This window comes from Excalfactoria chinensis, chromosome Z (genome assembly GCF_039878825.1).
Source record: "Excalfactoria chinensis isolate bCotChi1 chromosome Z, bCotChi1.hap2, whole genome shotgun sequence".
NCBI lineage: Eukaryota > Metazoa > Chordata > Aves > Galliformes > Phasianidae > Excalfactoria > Excalfactoria chinensis.
Genome location: NC_092857.1, coordinates 21,430,431 through 21,450,455, shown reverse-complemented (window position 1 = coordinate 21,450,455; position 20,025 = coordinate 21,430,431). Strand labels below are relative to the sequence as shown.

The window sequence follows — 20,025 nt, the reverse complement described above, 5'->3', positions numbered from 1 at the left end:
AAAGATAAGAATCTTAGAAGCTATCCAGAATTATATGGATGAAGACTGATATTAGAAGGAGAAGATGATGGCCCTAACTACATTAACTAAATTAAAGAGCTAAATCTAAATCACAGCTGTGTGGTTAATGAACACACTTCTGACCAGAGCTGCTATCCAGTTCTATCACAGTACCAGATCTCATGCAACTGAAAAATTCAAAACCTAAGATTTTACTACGTACAAGCTAAGTGAAAACTATACAACTAAAGCAGGTAAGAGTGCCAGTAAAAGTTCATTTGATCAGCCCAGAAAAAATGATGTTCTTCTGCACTGACAGCACAAAGACCTTCCAAAGCCCAGCAACGTCTCTGGCATGTCACCACCAACTGATCAGCAATGCGTCTCAAACAAACCAAAGCACTTTGCAAGGCATGTGTGTCCAAGCATATGCATCATATTTAGATGCAAAATGGCTTTAATAAAACCTACATGTGCTATTTTATAACTTCTGACAAACAAGTTACAAAGCATTTCCATGCTCTGACTGAAGCTAGAGGTCTGCTGAGTGACAAGCTGTCTCCATTCTGCGATGACTGAGCAGTAAGTATTGCTAAATCCACGGCATAAAAAGCACAAACCAATTAGATAAATCATAATTTTGCCAGCTTACTGGAGTAATTAGGAGTTTTTTTCAATAAGGATGCTAAACTTCAGATGCCTCTAAAATATGTTTTGACACTTTGATGATGAACATTTATACTGCTTACTTCTTCACACAAATGGAAGTTACCCTTTTTTTATGGGAGAAGACTGTTAAAGAATCTATCACTGTTTTGCCAGTAAAGCCATACAAAGCTGTACAACTACATCATTTGTACTTTTCTGTGGCAACACGCAGCCAGGGATACTTTCATTTCAGATTTGCTAAGACACTCAGATATGAATGTAAGTTAATATGTAAAACAAACACAGTATTTACAACTTTGACTCACCAGTCTTTACTCTGAGACTTTCTGTTCTTCTCTTCTCCAAAGAGGACATGATGCCCTACCAGCTTGGAAGTTTAAATTAACTCCACTGAAGTGGTGTTACTTATTTAAGAAAAGAGTTCCCTTTTTCTCTTGTTAAGTGCAAGATACAGTGTATACGTATACGGTGTATACATGTCTGTGTGTGTATCCATCTACATATACATGCACACACATATAACTGTAGTTTTGCCAATACGGACCTTCAATACAAGAGAATACATTTAACTAAGAAGAAACAATCCTGTGGAAACTATCAGTTTGTTTCTCTAACCTCTCTTTCAGCTTTCCCTTAGCATTCTTTCGTGATCACAAAGTACTCAGTGTTTACTACTCATAAAAGACAATAGTAAGAACCAAGAGGAGAACTCACCACTAATTATAAAGAGTCACTTAATTTCCAGAAACATCCTAAGCAAGAAAAGAAACTAGCAGCCTGCCACAGAAACACAGACAATCAGAAATGTCTGCTCAGGCACGGCAGAAACACTAAAGCTAATGTGCTGTTGTTTATTTGTTAGATTGCAACATCACAACGGTCAAACAGACCGAAACTAACTCAATGGTATCTCCTCCTGGATTTACACGGCAATGAGAGAGCCAAAGAAGTAGGAGAAGCAACACACAAGTAGGTAGAATCACACCATTTATTTTCCATCACTGATAAAGAAATCTATTTGTTGATATGCGATCTGTATTAGCCTAGGCTTAGGAGGCAGGCCTGTGTCCTATAGCTGGTTGATTTGTGCATTCAACCACTTCTTCCATTGTGACATCTTAGCATCTTTTCACAAAAAAAAAAAAAAAAAAAAAAAAAAAAAAAAAAAAAAAAAAAAAAAAAGAGCAGGCTAATGAATACAATTCCCGATGAGCACCTTCTTCTACATCCAAGATTAATTAAAGCTTTCAAAATGAAGCATAACTTAGTGCAGAAGGTTAGAAAGAACTCTCCTCACTAACCCATGATTGGCTTTAAAGATTATCATTCTAGCATCAGTCACTGATGTGTCTGATAATTCCAGATTGTGCCAGCACTAGTGCTAAAGGCAACCATTTCACCATACTGCTGTGCTTTTATTTACCATTACTCCTAAATTATGCTCACATTGTTTTAATATCTACATCTTCATAAGACAGGGTTTCTGTTTTCTTAATTACTATCAAATGAGAAAAGCAGGTACAATTTCCTACAGCAATAGCTGACATCCTACTTGCCAGCCCCTCCAGTGTACTAAAAAAAATAATAATTCCCTTGATGTTGCTAAGTTGACATGGTTTTGGTAGAAGAGGTGTTGCAAAGTGTACAAGACAGTCAGGAACCAACTTGTGGAGATGCAGTTAGAGAGCAGGAGAGGTCCCTCTCCTACAGAAAGCAGAGGCATAGTAGTAGTTAGCCAGTCAGGGTCTGGGGCTACCCAGCCAGGGACAGAAGGATGACAGAGAAGTAGGTGACTCTGGGGAGAAGCTGGCTTGCGGAGGAGTAGCATAAGGAACAGGGACAGTAAAAGAAAAAAGCCACCAGACACTAACTCCTATTGTGTGCAAAGAGGGAGGTGTGCAAGAACTGCATAAAGGGACAGGGATACCAGGAACAGGTTAGAAAGGTGTCTGCAGGAAAGATTAAATGATTTCTGTGTTGATTTAATCCTTTGTCTTCATGCTAATTGACAGTAAGCTAAGTAAGCTGAAATGTCTTGAATTAAAATAGCCCGGTGTCCACACCACTACTGTCCCTGTTTTTGCCTTAGTCATCCACATCACTCTTGCCCCCACCACATACACACACATAATAGACCCAAAAGATTTTTTGGGATTTTGAAAGTGTTGAAATACAGCAGGAGTTATAAATCCTTAAGCAAAACTATTTTCCCCAACCAGCAGGAAAAAAGAGGATGAATAAACAAGTCCAGCATGATGAGGTCCTTCTACTCAGCTGAGCTAAAAGAGCTCTCAAGAATCCAAGTAATGAAAAGTCAGTAAGAACGAACATTTAAGTTCCTTGTCTCTGCCATTTCTATTATCCTAATATGGATCTTAAAAACTTAACCATGGTTTTCCAGTGTGCATTATCCATACTTCCTGTTTTGGAAGATTGCTTTCAAGACAAGTCCAACAATATCTGCCTATAACTTCCTGTCATCACATCTGCAAGTTGCAAACAGAGTAAGATATCACTCTTCAGATTCCAGTCCCAAGAGGTTCTGAAGGAGATGACAACTTGTATATCCGAACAGGACAACATTCCTGCGCTCAGATGTGGAGGAATACAACCACATGCTGAGTTCTCTGTTCGCAGTGAAGCTAGTAGCTTATGGTGACAGCGTTGAGTAAGTTTGCCTTCTTGTTGTATGGAAAATAGTCTAATACAGAATCTTAATCTGAACAGAAGTAACAACTGCTAGCCTGGAGCAAGAATTAAGATTATAAAGTGTTTGAAACATATTTGGTAAAATGAGTTAAATCTTAAGATTTTGCCTTTGATATTTTATACATATAATAAGTGCTTCAATGTCTTAAAACGAGATTTGAAATATTAAGAAAAAAAAGTTACAATCAAGCAACCAGATGGAAATCTCTTCCATACCACCAGTTGTTCATCTACTTCCACATTTCCATTCTTAAGCCAGCTTTTACTGTCAGTTTCTGGGCTTAAGGCAGGTTTACTCACCATCAGTAAAATCTGTTCCCAAAAAACTTACATTTTCCACATTCAATTGGAAGTTACTATACAAATACATAAACTTAACTATGTAACATTCAGTAGCTTACTTTATACAGTATATTTTAGCACTACATAACACAGCACAGAGCTGTGCCTTCAAGCTGTTTTCTAAACTGTTTTGTTCCCATTTAATATTAGATCTCTGACCACTTCTGAGTTACTGTATCATCACAAGTAATAGCAGCAATTTGTCAGGAGTTGAGAAGAGAAAAATGGGCTAGAACATTCCATTAAACCTTTAAGGTTAAGGAAACAATACTTTTAACTGTGCCAGAAACAACACTGCATTCTGTTAGATTTTAAGGGATCTGAAGTTTTGATCAACTGCAGCGCTTCAGTTTGAAATCCAATATTGTGCAGTACTTAATGGTCATAACCCAAAGGAAGTTAGAAGAAAACAAGTTTATTTATGTGTTCAAATTCTCTTTTCAATGAAAGCTGCTTTCTGTAACAGGTGGACAGAAAGTAAAGTCTTGCCAGGAATCCACAAGACACCTGCCTGGCTTAGTGGCCCAATCAGCTCTGGTTAGCCCTAATACATTGCTTTCCCCAGTATAAGTTGTAGCTCATTTGTTTACAGTATTTACTTTAAAAACTTACAGTAGACATTCCAGTGCCCAGTACTGCCCATTCTTAGGCAGGAAAGGTCCAAACCCTGGCTTGTCAACTCGTGTCCCATCTCCTCAAGGGTCCTTTGTGCATGCTACACAATCTGCATGCTTCCTCCCATGTTCTTTCTCTCCTCGTTCACTCTGCTCTTACATGTTAGCAAGGAAATTTCAAAAATGGTACAACTACATACCACGTTTTGAAATAAATACCATTCCTATGAAATTAAAGATCAGACTGAAAACACTAAATAATTATACAAACACTGGATTTCTAAAATTCCTTAGATGTCAAATAGCTCCAACAGACAATGGCAAAGCTCCTACTAAAATGATGGAACAATTTTAATATTAAATGGTATATAACTAACCAAAAGCATTGCTGGCCTTCCCTCTTAGTCAAACCACACTGCACAGTGGTGACAGTAATGTTAAATGGATTTTTACTCATAGCTGGTTTTAGAAAAAAATTGATTTAGCAGCTCTGCTCCAATAAATGAGGAACCACAACACACTGTAAGTTACTTCAGCACTTGTTTACTACTGGAAATGATTCTGTGATGGGCTTGTTTGGGAGTATCTTCCATGAGAAGACTCCAGAGCAGTGGTATTACTCCTAGTGAAAGCAGATGACAAGCACATATTTCATTTTTGCCATGGTGATCCTAACTTATCATGTGGCTAACCATTAATCACTGTGTGGAAGAAAACAGACCTTGGGGTGTGGCTGACTATGTGCCAGCAGCGTGCCCAGGTGGCTCAGGCAGCCAGTGGCATCCTGGCTTGTATCAGAAGTAGAGTTGCCAGCAGGTGCAAGGTAGTGATTATCCCTCTGTATTCAGCGCCGGTGAGGCCGCACCTTGAATACTGTGTTCAGCTTCAGGCCCCTCACTAAAAGGAAGACACTGAGGCTTTGGAGAGTGTCCAGAAAAGGGCAACAAAGCTAGTGAGGGGTCTGGAGAACAAGCCTTATGAGGGAACTGCAATTATTTAGTCTGGAAAAAGCACAGCAGAGACTTTATAGCTCTCCACAACCTTTAAAGGTTGTGGCAAGATGAGGTTCGACCTAGCAACACCTATGCTTTACAAGTACACAATCAGAAGCAGACACTAGCTTTATGTAAAAGAATATACACAGGTATAGGGTAAATTTGACATGAACAAGCAGATGACTTTATCAGCAAAGATAAACAAATTTGTATGTCTACTTATATTTGTACGTACCAATAAATAAAAGTTCTGTATGACACAGGAGGCAAGTAATCTCGAAAAGCAGGGCAGAAAAGAGTCTGAAAATCGGATCTCATAACATTTTGGCACATCTGCTAATGTGGATGACATCTTTTTGGGCATGCAATCCTTTAAAACAGTCCATTCAGTAAAAACAAAGCAAAACAAAACAAAACAGAAAAGGAAAAAAAAAAAAACAACAAAAAAAAACAACAAAAAAAAACCATTGTATATGTGCTAGTCTCAAACTAATGCTCAGGAAGCCTCTGAGATGTTCCAAAGGCAGAAGAAAGAAAAGAAAGGCAGAGGATATTCTACAAGCATGCACTGCAAGACAAATGCAGATAGCAGTAAAATATATTGTCAACACACAGAATCAAGAGTTAGGACTACTATGCCTGGGAAAATGAGGGTCTTGCTATTAAACAAACAAACCACATGAAACCAGCACAATGAACAGAAGAGCTATGAGAAGATTCATTTAAATTCACTCCTCTTCTGTATTTGTTTCTTGTTTGTAACAAGTCTGTGAAGCTTACCCTAATTAACAGAACATTCCTTTCAACTAGAAGTTAATAGTCTGTGATTGTTTCCAAGTCCCCCACTCGGGAGCCACGATGACACAGCATGCTGTGCCCACAGGCTCCACCAGGAGCCATCTCCCTACAGCATCACACATCCACTGCGTGATTCTCTGTTAGCAAGTTACTTACACAGGCTATCCATCTACAGGTACCTGGCTTTAATAACATGCAGTGTTGCCTGGAGTCCATCCTTCTTCCCAAGGATGGGCAACCGATTTCTTAACGTGTAAATAGTTGTTTTTCCACACCTGTTTTTCTTCTGAAACAGTGTATAGGTTGGGTGGCTGCAATCACTGGGCAGAGAACAGGAACAGAGAGGGTCATGCTACCAAAAGGTTCTCCCACTGTGATCATAATACAGCTTCCACCTGATCTGTCTTAAACTGTACTTGTGTTACTATGCACTCAGAGTACCTATACCTGCTTACAGATAATAGTTCTTGGCAAAATTTGTAATAGTAAAGAGCATCTTTCACAGCATAGATTTAATACTAACTACATAACAGATTAAAATCTCACAAATTTAACAACAGTGGTGTGGCAGCTGGCAAAGCACAGTGCCCAGGCACTCACACTTCCTAGAAAACAGAAAAATAGTCAAGCACAATGAATTTATTGTGAGGACAGTGGTGGTGGAAGGAGGGGCACCAAAGAATAGAGTAAGTCTTAAACGGGGACACAAGTGTCCAGGCTTCAAACCTCTCAGACTTACCTTTCTACCTCATTGCAGGTCACTCGTTCCACCTCATTAACTCTTTCTTGATCCCTTCCCCTCCCCCCCCACTTTGAACACACGCTTTTCCAACATATTTCAATAGCACTTCTGTTCAAGCATCCCACTGTCTGTGAAACTCTACAGAACAGCAGGAACAGGAGTCCCGGAATACAGCAATGCTAGCCTACAAACCACTTTGTGCAGCCCACCTAACAAGCAAAGCCAACAGGCCTTCAAAGTCCTGATCACAACAGAATACACTGAATCGCACCTGACACTAAAGCAGCAAACTTCTACATTCTGAAGAAAATATATAAAACTAATGTTTGTATACTAGAGCAAGAAAAAAGCAACAAAATCCGGTTGGGTTTCCGGTATAGCATCAGTGAACACAGAGTTGCTTGACTCATGGGCTAAAGAGTTTAAAAAAAGAAGTAAAAAACAACAAAAAAAACAAGATGCCTTGGTATCTGTAAGATTTAACTTCATTTTTAAAGGGAAGAAAATAAATGAAAAATCAACTTGCTACCACTTCTATAAATTCTGGTATTTTTTAAAGATCAAACCTGGCAGAAAAGCCTTTCATCCAGTGCCACCAGCTACCTCATACTGCTGAAGCTCTGTGGGTAGGCAAACATGGTTGTTACTGGAAAAATGCACACCAATAATTTAATACTGACTACGGGAGCTTTCCTAAATTCAGTATTTTCTAATTTGATATGCAGTGAGATTTTTGTGTCCTTCATCAAGTCTCATCATAACCTGTGTGGAACTTCTCATTGCTATATTTCAGGGTATGTAGCAACAGGGGCAAAACTGATGTATTTGTCAACTGAGAGATATGTAGATTTTGGAACCTCAAAAAGGAACAGAAAGACAACAAGGTCACAGAATCATTTCATTAAGTGCTTCCTCTGACGTAATCAGCAATTACGTGGCAAACAAAGATAATATTAAAAAACAAATATTTTTAGATGAAGTTAAACTTAACTAATGCTTTTCAGATCATCTTTGACTTCAAGAGAAAACAATCAACACTAGCCATAATTTTGAGGAACAGATCTCTCAGCAACTTGTTCACTATAGGAAAATAAGGGAGTATCTATCCTCCTAGATTAGCGTGAGGCAGCTGAAATTTGTCCCTAATAAACTTTTGTAGCAAAACAGGGTTTCCACATTTGGCACCATGATTTTTAGCAACTCTCCCTGTAATTAATGCTTCTTACCAGTGTTCTTCCGCTACCTTCTTTACTGGCTTTGAACTCCTATTTAAATTCATTGTACACCTTCATGCAGAAATACCCACACCTTCTTACCACTACTCACCCCCATCAATCAAGACCATCTCACCTTCTTTATCACCAAGGTATTAATGTCTATATGCCTTCTACATATGAAAATGCTTTTTATTCCATTTGGACTTTCATTTGTTATTCCTTTTATTTCAAACTTAAAACTCACAAAACTCCTACTTGAACATTAAGAAATCGTCACTTAAATATCAATTTAGAGAGGTTGTCCGCTTAGTTCTCAGAAAGACACACCTTCAAGCAAATCATTAGAGCGATTTACACTGCAGACACCTCTGCGCTCAAACTACACTCCCATCAGCACCAGCAGAAGTATCTCAACTTACATGTGCAGAAGGCAGAACAAACCAGGCTGAACAGAATCACAGAAACACCAAGGTTGGAAAGACCTAAAAGATCAACCAGTCCAACCGTAGATATGCACTTCATAACTAACACCATCAACCAGTCTTCCAAGAATTCAGAATTCCTTCCAAGATGCTACAGCTGCCTACTATGTTTCAAAAAGAATCATTGGCCCACATCACAAGATAAGAATTAGATTAGTTCATTTGTGTCAAGGAACTGAATTAGACTCCTAGAAAGGTAAACAAATTAATTTTATATTCATAGGTAACAAATCAATTTGTATCATCCCACTAAGCACTGCAGGAACTATAAAGACTCTTTAATTCATCCTGAGTAGGCCATTATCATGCCAGCAAGTCCCTCCCTCTGGATAACTTACAGCCTAGTAAACTGCTGAATGCTGGAAGCAGAGGCTGCATCTCCGATGAGCCATAACTGCAAGTGACAGATCTCTGTTTCCCTGATTGTTAACACTATACATATGCAAAACAGGTTCTGAGACATATCCCGCCCCAGACAAGGCTCTGCAAGCAAAATCACCCAAAGCATTCATAGTGTGGCTCCAAATCCTGCTTCCCCAGCTATTCACCTGTCAGGTCACCCAGAACTCACATGTTAATGTCCAATAAGGGCTTAACCGAACCATCAGATAAAAGTCCATGTAGAAGAAGCTAGAAATCCCTGATCTCTAACAGGTTTTGCATTTAGACAAACAATACTTATTATTCAATTGAACTGCTTAACCTCAGTAAACAGAATGCTATGAGTAGGAAGTACTAATACCGTACTAAGCTGCAAAAAAATAGTGTATAAAAGCAAGTGAAGATGAACAATTCTTTAGGAAGGTAAACTTGACTTGATAATTTACAACAAACTATTGTACTTGCAGTTAAATAATTACTATTTAACCTGTTTCATTTTGTCTGACACTTGATCACGATCACTAATTCTCCAGATCTCTAGCATAACAGCATACTAGTTTATAAGCTCAGTGGCATCTGAAGCCAGAATTATCTCTTTTTGTTCATTTTTTTACTTACTAGTCACCATGACTGTCAAATTCTAGTCAAGAAGGTTAAATGCTGTTGTGCCATCCTGCTTAGGGATATCTCTTGTTCAAGATGAAAGAAGTTTCACAAAACACCTCTTCCCAAGCAATGTGTATCATTTGCTGGTAGGAACCTCACCACTTCTTAAGTCTAGATGTTCTGGATGTCTGGACAGCAGGCTTGCTAAATCACACACAGGAAATTCCCTTGTGATTCGTAGAACAATTATCGGCATGGAAGAGATTTATAATGAGGTGCTGACAAAGCGCTTGGAAAACATTACCTAGAACCTGAAAATAATTTAAATGAGGATAAATTTTTCTTGCCTAATTGTAGATTACCTCTTGCTTATATAAAGTCAGAAAAATTACAACTGGTGCAAAATATCTCTCTCAATATCTAGGTCAACTGGCCAAGCAACCGTTGAGGGCCCCTGTTATTTTACACAATAATTTTGACAGCAGCGTCATGCAGCATACATTTTTTGAATATGCTTATTTTTGTTGGCAACGAAACCACTTTGTACTCTAAGACCACCCTACACGGCATCATAGTCCTCCAACCCAATGTTGGAGAAAACACATATAATGGTTTCTCCAGTATAATCCAGTATACTCTTTTTAGATTTTTGTACAGACAAGCCAGGTCTAGCAGACTGTTGGAAATTAACAAGCACAAGAAGTAGGAATTGTGAGAACACATGTCAAAGATGATTTATTTCACCAACACTTCACTGTAAAGTGTTGACCATATAAATGTCATTCTTTAGTTTTCAAAATTCAAGGAAGATCTCATATATCTTGCTACAAGAATAGCTTCAAAATTAATTATGGATTCAAGACCATAACATACTCTTGACAGAACAAGACATTTAAAAGCACGTTTTTGAAAGTTCTAGAACCTTTGCAGTATTATCTATTAAGGTTTTTACTATGAAAGACACTATGAATGGGAGAAAAATGCATTGCTCAAAAATCTGGAAGACAACCTGATGGACAAGTCTCAAAAACACCTTCCATACTTCAGCTTCAAAACTGAGGAGCAAGCTAGGATGTGTACAGCTCTGGCTCTGAATTGTTGGAGGTTTTCGGATCACATCATGTCAGGATAAGTAGACACTGCTACAGAGAAGGGTAAGCCTACCCTACCTGTATCAACACTCAGCCTGTGCCAATTCATGTACTTGTACAGACATGTAGTAGTAATTTAGTCAAATACTTACCAGCATACTGCTCAGTCAGGTATTTGTGCTATACTACAGACAAGAAAATAAGTTCACATCTGTTGTCCTCTCTTCCTGGTGGCAAGCTCAGTGAAAACTGGATGATCAATGCATTGACAAAGAACACAGCCACAAAAAAAAGGACAAAACATGGTCTGTGGACTGTTTGCACGTATACGGAGGAAGAAGAACCTGAGAGGAACTGCATATTTCAAACACCTCCCGTTTTACTTGGGTAAAAGCCGTTACTCAAAACCAGTCTTACTGATTGGAGTCACCATGTCTGGACGTTTTCAAGAAAAGGTTAGATGTGGCCCTGAGCAACATGGTGGTGATGGGTTGACAGTTGGACTAGATGATCGTAGTGGTCTTTTCCAACCTCTGTGATTCTATACTGTTTCTTAAATTCACTCATCTGTAACTGGTAAAAAAAATCATTGCAAGGATACCGGAAATTTCAATATATGCTCATAACTGACAAAGCAGCATTATCTATGGCATACTTCAATACCATCTGCCTAGACCAAATTTTTTAATAATGACTGGTATTCACCACATATTTGCCAACAGAAAAATGTGACAGAATGCAGTATTGCCAGAATTATATTTGTAAGGCAGTTCCAGAAAAATCAATACTATATTCAAACACAATACCATTGCTTTGCAGAATGGAGACGACAACATTAACGTTACCTCTGGGACTCTATGCTGATGCAACAGAGCCCAGTGCTGCAAGACCCAGATGGGATAAAAATCACAGCTTCCTCTGGCATCCTTTCACCTCTTACCTCTGTCTTGAACATATTAATTTTGTTGGATCCTGAACTGCTGAGCCTCGGGAAAAATAAAAACTAAGATGCTCAAAACAGAATCAGGAAAATAAACCTACATTCACAAGTCAATCTGAAAACTGACATGTAGTGGTGCACTGCCTCCACACCCATAGCACCTTATTTAAGACCAGACACATTTCAAAAAGCTTTGCAGGGAGAGTAGCATGAAACACTGAAATAAAAACCATGCTTACAAAACCTTCTACAGATGGCTTTTTCATAAGAAATGCCTTTAAATATGCATTTCAGCCTAACACAGTATCTTAAAAAAGAAAAAAAACAAAGGAAAATGTACAAAGTTCCCTTACTTTTAAGTAGTACGTGATAATTTGTTTCTGTGCTCACTACTACACTTACTTGTTAATATGACTATAACCACATGAAGGGCTGCCTCATATATAATAGGCACACTGGTAAAACACAAGCATGCTGAATTTCTGTGTAAGGATATGCCTACAGTAATGAGAGTTTCATGTCTGGTCCCAGTCTCACTGGGTACATCTACAGCACACTCACTTCCTTGCCTCTTAAATAAAAGAGCTCCTGATCTACAAGTGAGCGGCCCTTGACACTTCAGGCCTTAACAACTTCAAACTTTAAGATATCTAAAAGAAAGGAAATGCTGAGTTTCTAATCTGCACTTGACACTTGCACAGTTTAGATGGTCACTGATCTGGAAAACACTGGAAAACCATAGGCTCAACTAAAATTATGTCCCAGGCACCTTTACTACTGAAAACCTAGTAGTAGTAAGTCAAAGTTGCATTGCTAGGTAATGTCTTCTTCCTGTAGCACATTAACATATCAGCACAGATTTGGAAGGCTGTGATTTGAAGAGTGACCAGCTAAGAGCTTTACATCTAATTACAGTCTTTAGAGACATCCGTGAAAAGTTTTCCAACAAAATTTCCATAAAAGCACTGACTTCCACTTATTTTATCAATTAGCAAGCACAAATGGTCTAATGCCATTTAGGTGTCATTGCCTCCTCTAATTAGAAGTGACAGCCTGTTACAGTATATCGGTCTGTTAAGACTCTCTCTGGTTTCAAGACCACAGATTTCCACAAGGAGAGGCCTGACGTGCAGCTCATGGTCCTGAAAGATGATGATGGTAATAGCAGGGTGAGACACCAAAAAGACACACACAAAACATTCATCTGATGTTTGCCTAGAGACACTGTGAGTAAAAATAATCTCAACATGATGAATTAGAAGGATTTACACGTTTTGCAGCAGAACTAGGACTTCACTCAAGAGCTGGTCTGTACTCTCTTTAAAATGCATGGCAATATTGGAACAGATCAAATGCAGCCATAAGGTATTACAAATCCCTTCACTGATTAGCATGAAGTTATCCCCCACGGCAATCAGGACACTTGTTTATGTATTGCCCATCCAGAAAAGCTGTTTTAGTCTTCCCATGCTTATTTTATAGTCATAAAACTACTGTGACAGAAGATAATTTAGGCAGGACTGAGGTCTCCCTGCATTACTGTCTGACAGAAGGGTTCATTAACCATTTAGTGCTGATAGATATCCATCTGTCCAGGTATTTATACCTTACTAACTTTCTTTAAAGGGCCATCATTGTATGTGGGTATCTGTAATAACTAGTGATCTGTTTTTGTTAGACCCTACACAATGCTACAGAAGACAGCGTAAATGACTTGCTGCCACTGCTTTCTCACAAGAAGCATCTAGTTTTACACCTGAGATAGCAAACTGGCCAGGAACTGCAGTAACATCGAACTACCAACAAGGAGCTGCACCTTCTCGCCCTTTAATCTGCAGTATTTCTGTGTCAGAGGAGCACAGCTGAAGAACTGTTGCTAAGAGGAAGCTTTGGGAGCTTCATTAATCTCTGTGAGAATGAAAAAGGTCAAAGAACTTGAGTGAGGTCAAATTTGATGGTTAACAAAGATTCTGGTTCCTAACAGCTTTATATTGTTATCCAGCTAAAGAAAGGAAAACAAAAAGTTTAAGATCAAGAATTTCATTTGGAAACACCTGAAAAAGCAAGAAGTCAACCAGCTGCAAACAAAAGCCAGTTTCCACAGCAATATTTGTCTATTTCATATGCTCAAGCTGTGTAGGTTTTCACATAATTTAAGATTTTAAGCCTCCAAACTGGTTTCATAAAAGTTATTACAACCTTGTGTGTAGAACAATCAGTTCCCCTACAGCTACAGAATGCTCGCATCAGACTGGGACCCTACACATTGAATGCCTTAAAGACACGCATCTGACCGACCTCCTATGCTTCAACAAGAGTGGGAACCAAGAATGGACCAACCAATAACTGCCATTTTGCACTGACTGACAAGAACTAAAATGAAATACTTATTTCCAGGCAACGATAATGTTAATAGGTACATCTTAAAATATTCATCTTCCACAATACTCTCTAGCCAGCTTAAGAACTCTAGTATTGTAATTCTGCCATCTCGAACTGACACATACCATAACCATCTCTGGGAAGATAACATACTAAATATAGTCCAAAGTGAAGAGAAGCTGAAATCTTTATAAAGACACCTTGATTAATGTGACATGACAGCGACAAGAAGATCTAAAGAAACTTTTACCTTGTAATTCCTTGTCATTCAGCATGAGTGAAAAGCTAGTAAAATGAACTTGGATACTCGTCCACAGAACAAAAGACCATAAAGAAAAACTGTTATAGAGAAACTACACATTGATAAGCTAGGAATTAATCCAAGAGACTAAGTTTTACAGAACATCAGATTCTTGATTTTGGTAGAATTCATGGCTGTGTAGCTTCCATACTGCTTCTAGCATGAACTGTATCCACCAAGACTTAGCAATGATGGCATCACAGCCCACGAGTATCAACCTCCAAATCCCCCGCCACCAGCTCAAGTATTTAATTATTATTATTGCTCAATACTTTTGTATTGGCAATACAAAAGCGACACATTATGAACCAGCACAGAACATACTGAGTTCTGATTTATGTAAAAGTCAAGGCTTTTTTACTGAACAACAGTCATCCAGTGGTTGCAGTCCAAGAGAAAGGCCTGCACTGACGGTGACTGCTGCTCAGAACTTCTTATGCAACAGGAAGGACAAATTAGAAGAGAGAATGAGAGTGGCAGGTAGAGGAACTAGAGCAGACGTGTACTACCCCTGGAGCTTCATTTACCTTCTCCTGTTAGTCAAGAGGGATCACACACACACATCAGGGATAAAGTACAAGGAACCCTATAAGCTGTTCTCAAGCTTCAAGTTTCTCACAACTTCTTCCAGTATTTCACTGCAGTACAACTTCAGTACAGCCAGGTATTCACCACACAGCTGCTTCATTTGTCAGATGGTACTCAACCAGCCAAGCTGGGTGAGTTATACTGGCAGAACAGGGAATTCTTCATAGTAATACATAAGGTAAGACAGCCACTGCTGATTAGCTAAGCAATTATTTCTACCCAGTTCCATTTTTTCTTTGCCCAGACCATGGATAAAAGCAAACTCTCCACCATCCAGATACTACAGATCCACCATATGAACTCATGCATGACAGCAACATCCATTAACTACCGAATATACAAAGATTGTTCCGAAAGTAATGCATTCTATTTATTTCCATGCAAACCTCAACAGATAGAAAGAGCACAATCACTCCATTTGATAAAGAACATTTTCGCTACAAAATGCACTTTTTCACCACACTCGCTACCATTAGCCAACTTGCATGGAGCAGCAGATCGAGATGCTCTTCATCTCGTGGTCTGACAGCTGTGCAGAGCTGTCCCCAGCACGGCTTGTCTTTCACATCACTACTGCCACTGCTGAAACACACCTCCCACTGCCTCGCTCTGCTCACATCCACAGGTTGCTCTTTACAAACTTCCAGCAAGTGTCTGTGAATGTCGGTGGGTGCTATCTTTTCCGCATGGAGGAATTTAATGCCACACCTTCACTTCATTCACACTTCCATGTCAGATGCCATTTTGCCAGACCGCCCCTCTGCTGCCATCTGGCACAGCAGCAACATGGAATGGAATATTGGGGGGACGGTTCAAGCTTTACTGCCATACCACCGACACGTGCCCTTGATGATGTGATCCAGCAGAATAAAACTGAAGGCATTACTTTTGAAGCAGTCCTCACATGGACGAACGCATGATTATCAGCCATTTTCCAACGTGCTTCTAACGGGCTTGATTTTAAGACCTTAACAGAGTATCAGAAGACTATTTTTATAACTGCAGTGTTAAGATTCTAGTACACGTTGGTCTCAAAATAGCCCAAAATCCATAGGGAACTGCATTTAGATGCTAATTCAAAACAGCTTTTGAAAGAAGACTCTGAACATCAGCAAATGCCCAATACATAACTGCAGGTCTAGAAGGTTGGCACAGGCTTAGATGTGCTCCCCCCAAACCTGCATGGCAAGGGGGGCCACCAATAACACACGCTCAGATTTCTGGTTATCTCCATCTTGCTAAAAGACTGTCTGCAAAGGAACTCTGTTGCCGTACCTCAGTGTGTATCATCTGAAGGCTCTTCAAAACACAAGCCAACAACTTTTGCCATCTTGACCTCAGGGATATCACCCTGAAGTCATCACAAAAACATCCCTGCATTATTTCTCCAGATATTTTTCTGTATAGTTCTTCACTATTCAGCCTTTTCACCACTCTCTACAGATACCAGTTTGTTCATTGACAAACTGCAGCTCTCATGCACCAGCAGCACTGAGTTAATTAAATGGAGGGGGCTTTCAATCTTTTTTTTTTTTTTTTTTCTTTTTTTTTTCCAAATCAGGCATTGGTTTTCAGAAAGCTCTGTTAGAGGAAAAACAATGCAACATATGCAACAACGCTTATTATTCAACAGTTTCCAGCATTTGCAGCAAGCTACCCCTAAACAACACGCCTGCAAATATCACTGATTTTAAATAAATGTTACATTTTCCTATTATTCGAATTTTAAAAGGTGAAAAATTCTGTGCCTGTCCAGCAGCTTTAAGGATAAAGCCCCCAAATGCCGTACTACCATTCAGCCTTTAGCCAGCTTCTCAGAACATATGACCACTTCCCTGAAGATGCAGACAACTGCAAGCTTGGGTTTATTCTGCACAGATACATATCTAATGGAAAATAAAAGCTGACGACTAACAAGACGTTGCTTTCTACACCCTGCACAGTGAGCGTGCCCCGCTGACTCGGAGTGCTGGGGAACAGCTGCCGCCTCCACCACAGGCAGGTTCGTACATTGGAGAGTTCCATGTGCCTTTGACAGCTGGAGGAGCGATGCACCTGCAGCTCCACGTTACTGCACTATGCTAATTTACACCCGAATTCCTGAATGACCAAAAAACAAACGACTCGAGTTGCAACTCTTATACACTGAGCTATACAGCGGTCTCAGAAAACCAGAGTCTTGTTGATGCATTAAAAGCCTGCCTCTACATTGCGGTTATCCAAATCACGTTGTGCTTCTGCTGCTTTGGAACATGGACGAGCTTCCACTCCATCCGGAGGTTACCAGGCAAGCACAGCAGCACAGCAGTAAGCGTTATCTCATCATCTCTCCATACAAATGCGAGATTGCAAACGTGGAAAGTTTCCACAGGTATCTATGCCACTTTTATGTCTCCTAGACCTGATGCAGCTAGCTTTATTTTGAAGATTTAATTCCTTCCCATCTCCTTAACATTTCGGGTGTGTGTCCCCACGCGTTTGGGGGACACGCCGAGAAGCAGATCTCTTTAAAGCCTTCTTCACATGTGGGCACCTTCCACGCCCGATATCCCCCGCAGGCTCCAGGACAACCAGCCCCGGCCGCGCCGCAGCTCCCTCCCCACACCGAGCCCGAGGCGACCGTTCTCGGGCCCGACCACCCGCCAGCGCCGGGCAGGGCAGGGACCCGGCGGGCAGTCGAGACGGATCCGGCACTGGGCGCGCTACGGCGGACAGAGCCCCGCATCCATCCCCGCTCAGCGCCGATGGCAGCGGCTCCCGCTCCCCGCTGCTCCCGCCCCCACCCCACCCCACCCCGCCCCGCCGCAGCCCGGCGGCCCCGCGAGGTGCTTACCCCATGGCGGCCGGCGGCGCCGGGCACCGGCGGTGCCGCGCGGGCCGCGTCCCCGGGGCGCTCCTCGCCGCGCCGCGCCTCGCCGCGCCGGCAGCTCCGCAGCCCCGTGGCGGCGGTGGGGAAGCTCCGCCGGGCTTCCCGCGCCACTCCGCGCAGGCCCGCGGGGTCGCGCCGCCGGCTGGCAGCGGCCGAGCCGAGCCGCCCGCACCCTACGGAGCGCCCCCCGCGGGCCGGGCTCGCATGGCCGCCGGCCCCGCCGGGCGTCCGCAGGCAGCGGCTCCGGCCCCCGAGCGGGCGTGTGGCGGTGGCTCGGCGTGCGGACGGATCCCCAACCGCGGAGGGAGGGAGGGCGGGTGGAAGGGAGGGCGGGCGGAAGGCGCTCCCCTTTTTCCGCGCGGGGCCGGCGGCGGCTGCGGCGCTTCTCGCCGGGCGGTGCGCGGCCACCGAGCGCTCGGCGCGCCTCAGAGGCGGAGCGGGACGGGGCGGGCGGTGCGCGCAGGGCTCCGCGCCGCCGCTCCCCCTAGCAGCGCGGCGGGCGGCCGTGCATCTCCCCGAGGCGGCAGAGCGAGCCGCGGCACCGGCATCGGGCTGCGGGCGGCTGGCGGCGGGCACCGGGGCGCCGCGCTCCGCGATCCGCCCGCCCGCCCCCGGCTGCGGAGACGCGGGGCGCCGCTCCTCCTTCCCGCGGCGGGTCCGCGCCCGGCCGTCACGCCTTCTTCTGCGGCGAGCGGGCGGGCATCGCGCTGGGGCGCGGCGGGCCGGGCGCTGCCAGCGGGCGGGGGGCGGGAGGGGCGGCCGCCGCCTGGCCGCGGTCGCTCTGCGGCGGGGTCGCGGGCTCGGAGCCGCCGGTGGGGTGGGACGGGGTGGAGGGAAGGAGGGGGAGAGCGGGCGGGGGGCGCGGGGGGGATCGAGCGCCGCGTCAGGCGGTGCCCGGCTGCTGCGAGCCGCCGCCTGCGGCCGCCCGCGTCCCCGCCTCCGCCTCACACCTCCGCCACTGCCCGCTCTCGCGGTGGGCAGGCCCGGCCGGCGGCCGTCCCACCGCCCCGGGGCCGAGACGGGAGCCGCGACGGGAACCCGGGCAGGAGCGGGAACGGAACCGGCCGGGGCCCCACAGCGCCCACCGCCCGGCAGCCGCTGCTCGCGGCGGCACCCGCTCGCTCTGCCTCCATCCTCCGCCCGGGGAGCTTTAAGTAGCGCACGTCACCGCGCTCCCCTACGCACCGACGTCACGCCCTGCTCCCGGCGCTGACGTCACCGGGTGCGGGGGATGATGTCAGAGCGGCCCGCGCCGCCGGAAGCGCTTCTATAATAGGGAATGGCGACGCGGGGGGGGGAGCGAGCGGCGGGCGAGGCTGTGGGGCTCGGCGCGCTGCGGCCGCCTCCGTGCACCTCTCCGGGCCGCCGGCGGCACTCGCCCGCCCCCGCGGCGCCGTCTCCGGGGCAACGCCGCGCCCGCCCACGGTGCGGCGGAGGCGGACCGGGAGCGGGGCGGAGGTACGGCATCCCGCTCCCGGTGCCCGCGGGCGGACCGCGGACGACCCGAGCCCGACCCTGAGCCGCGAGGGAACCACACGGCCGTCCCGAAACCGCCAAGGGACGGCTGCTGGCACTGCCGTGCTGGCGGAGCGGGGCCGGCACCGCGAGCGCTCCCAGTGCGCTGCTTGTGTCCGCGTCGATCTGCGCTGCCGTGCGAGCGGATAAAGGGTCCCGCTGTGCCTCACGCAGCAGAGCGACCCGCATCCTCTGCGTCCCGCCGGTGGGCACCTGCTGAGTCGGTTAGCCCTCCCAGCCCTCCTGGTCGTGCCAAGTGTACCTACCCTCTGCCGGGCAGGGCAGCGGCACCGGGCGGTGCGATAAGCCCTGGCCTCTGCTCCGACACAGACAGGTTTCAGTTTTTCAGGTGTTTCCCTGTCCAAGAAAAGTTGTAGCTACCCTAAGCCTTTTAAACTACGAGTGTGCAGGAAGATAACAGCGAGGTACAGGCATCAGCCCCTTTGCAGAAATCAAAGAAGATCCGGGTTTTACCCGTGGATTGGGCATGGCGCTGTGAAATGCAGCAGAGGCACCTGCTCCTCAGCAGAGGGTTTGTCTCTACCACAGAGACTGAGGTCTCCCAGACTGGAAGGGAGAAGAGGACCTACCCTACCACCACACCTCCATAGGTGAAGGCAGGCACTTCCACAAGTGGTTGTAGTTCATACATGTGTGTGTTACTAATCCTTGCCTCAGCATCTGACCTATAGAAATTACCAGCCATGGGACAAGTGGAAATGAAGCAAGCAATTTAAACAGCAGGGAAAACCTTCCAAGAAAAGTAAGCACAAGAAACCCTGCA

The 20,025-nt window shown here is 44.1% G+C and overlaps 1 protein-coding gene across 1 annotated transcript in view; it reads right to left on the bottom strand.

The window, feature by feature from the left end:
• The window catches only part of HOMER1 (homer scaffold protein 1), an 84,872-nt gene extending 67,114 nt beyond the window's left edge, over positions 1-17,758 (bottom strand). The window contains exon 1 of the mRNA XM_072358915.1: positions 17,691-17,758. Within this exon, the coding sequence (XP_072215016.1) occupies positions 17,691-17,695 (5 nt within the window). The 5' untranslated portion in view covers positions 17,696-17,758. The remainder of the gene's footprint in view (positions 1-17,690) is intronic.
• Between the last annotated feature and the right edge of the window lie 2,267 nt (positions 17,759-20,025).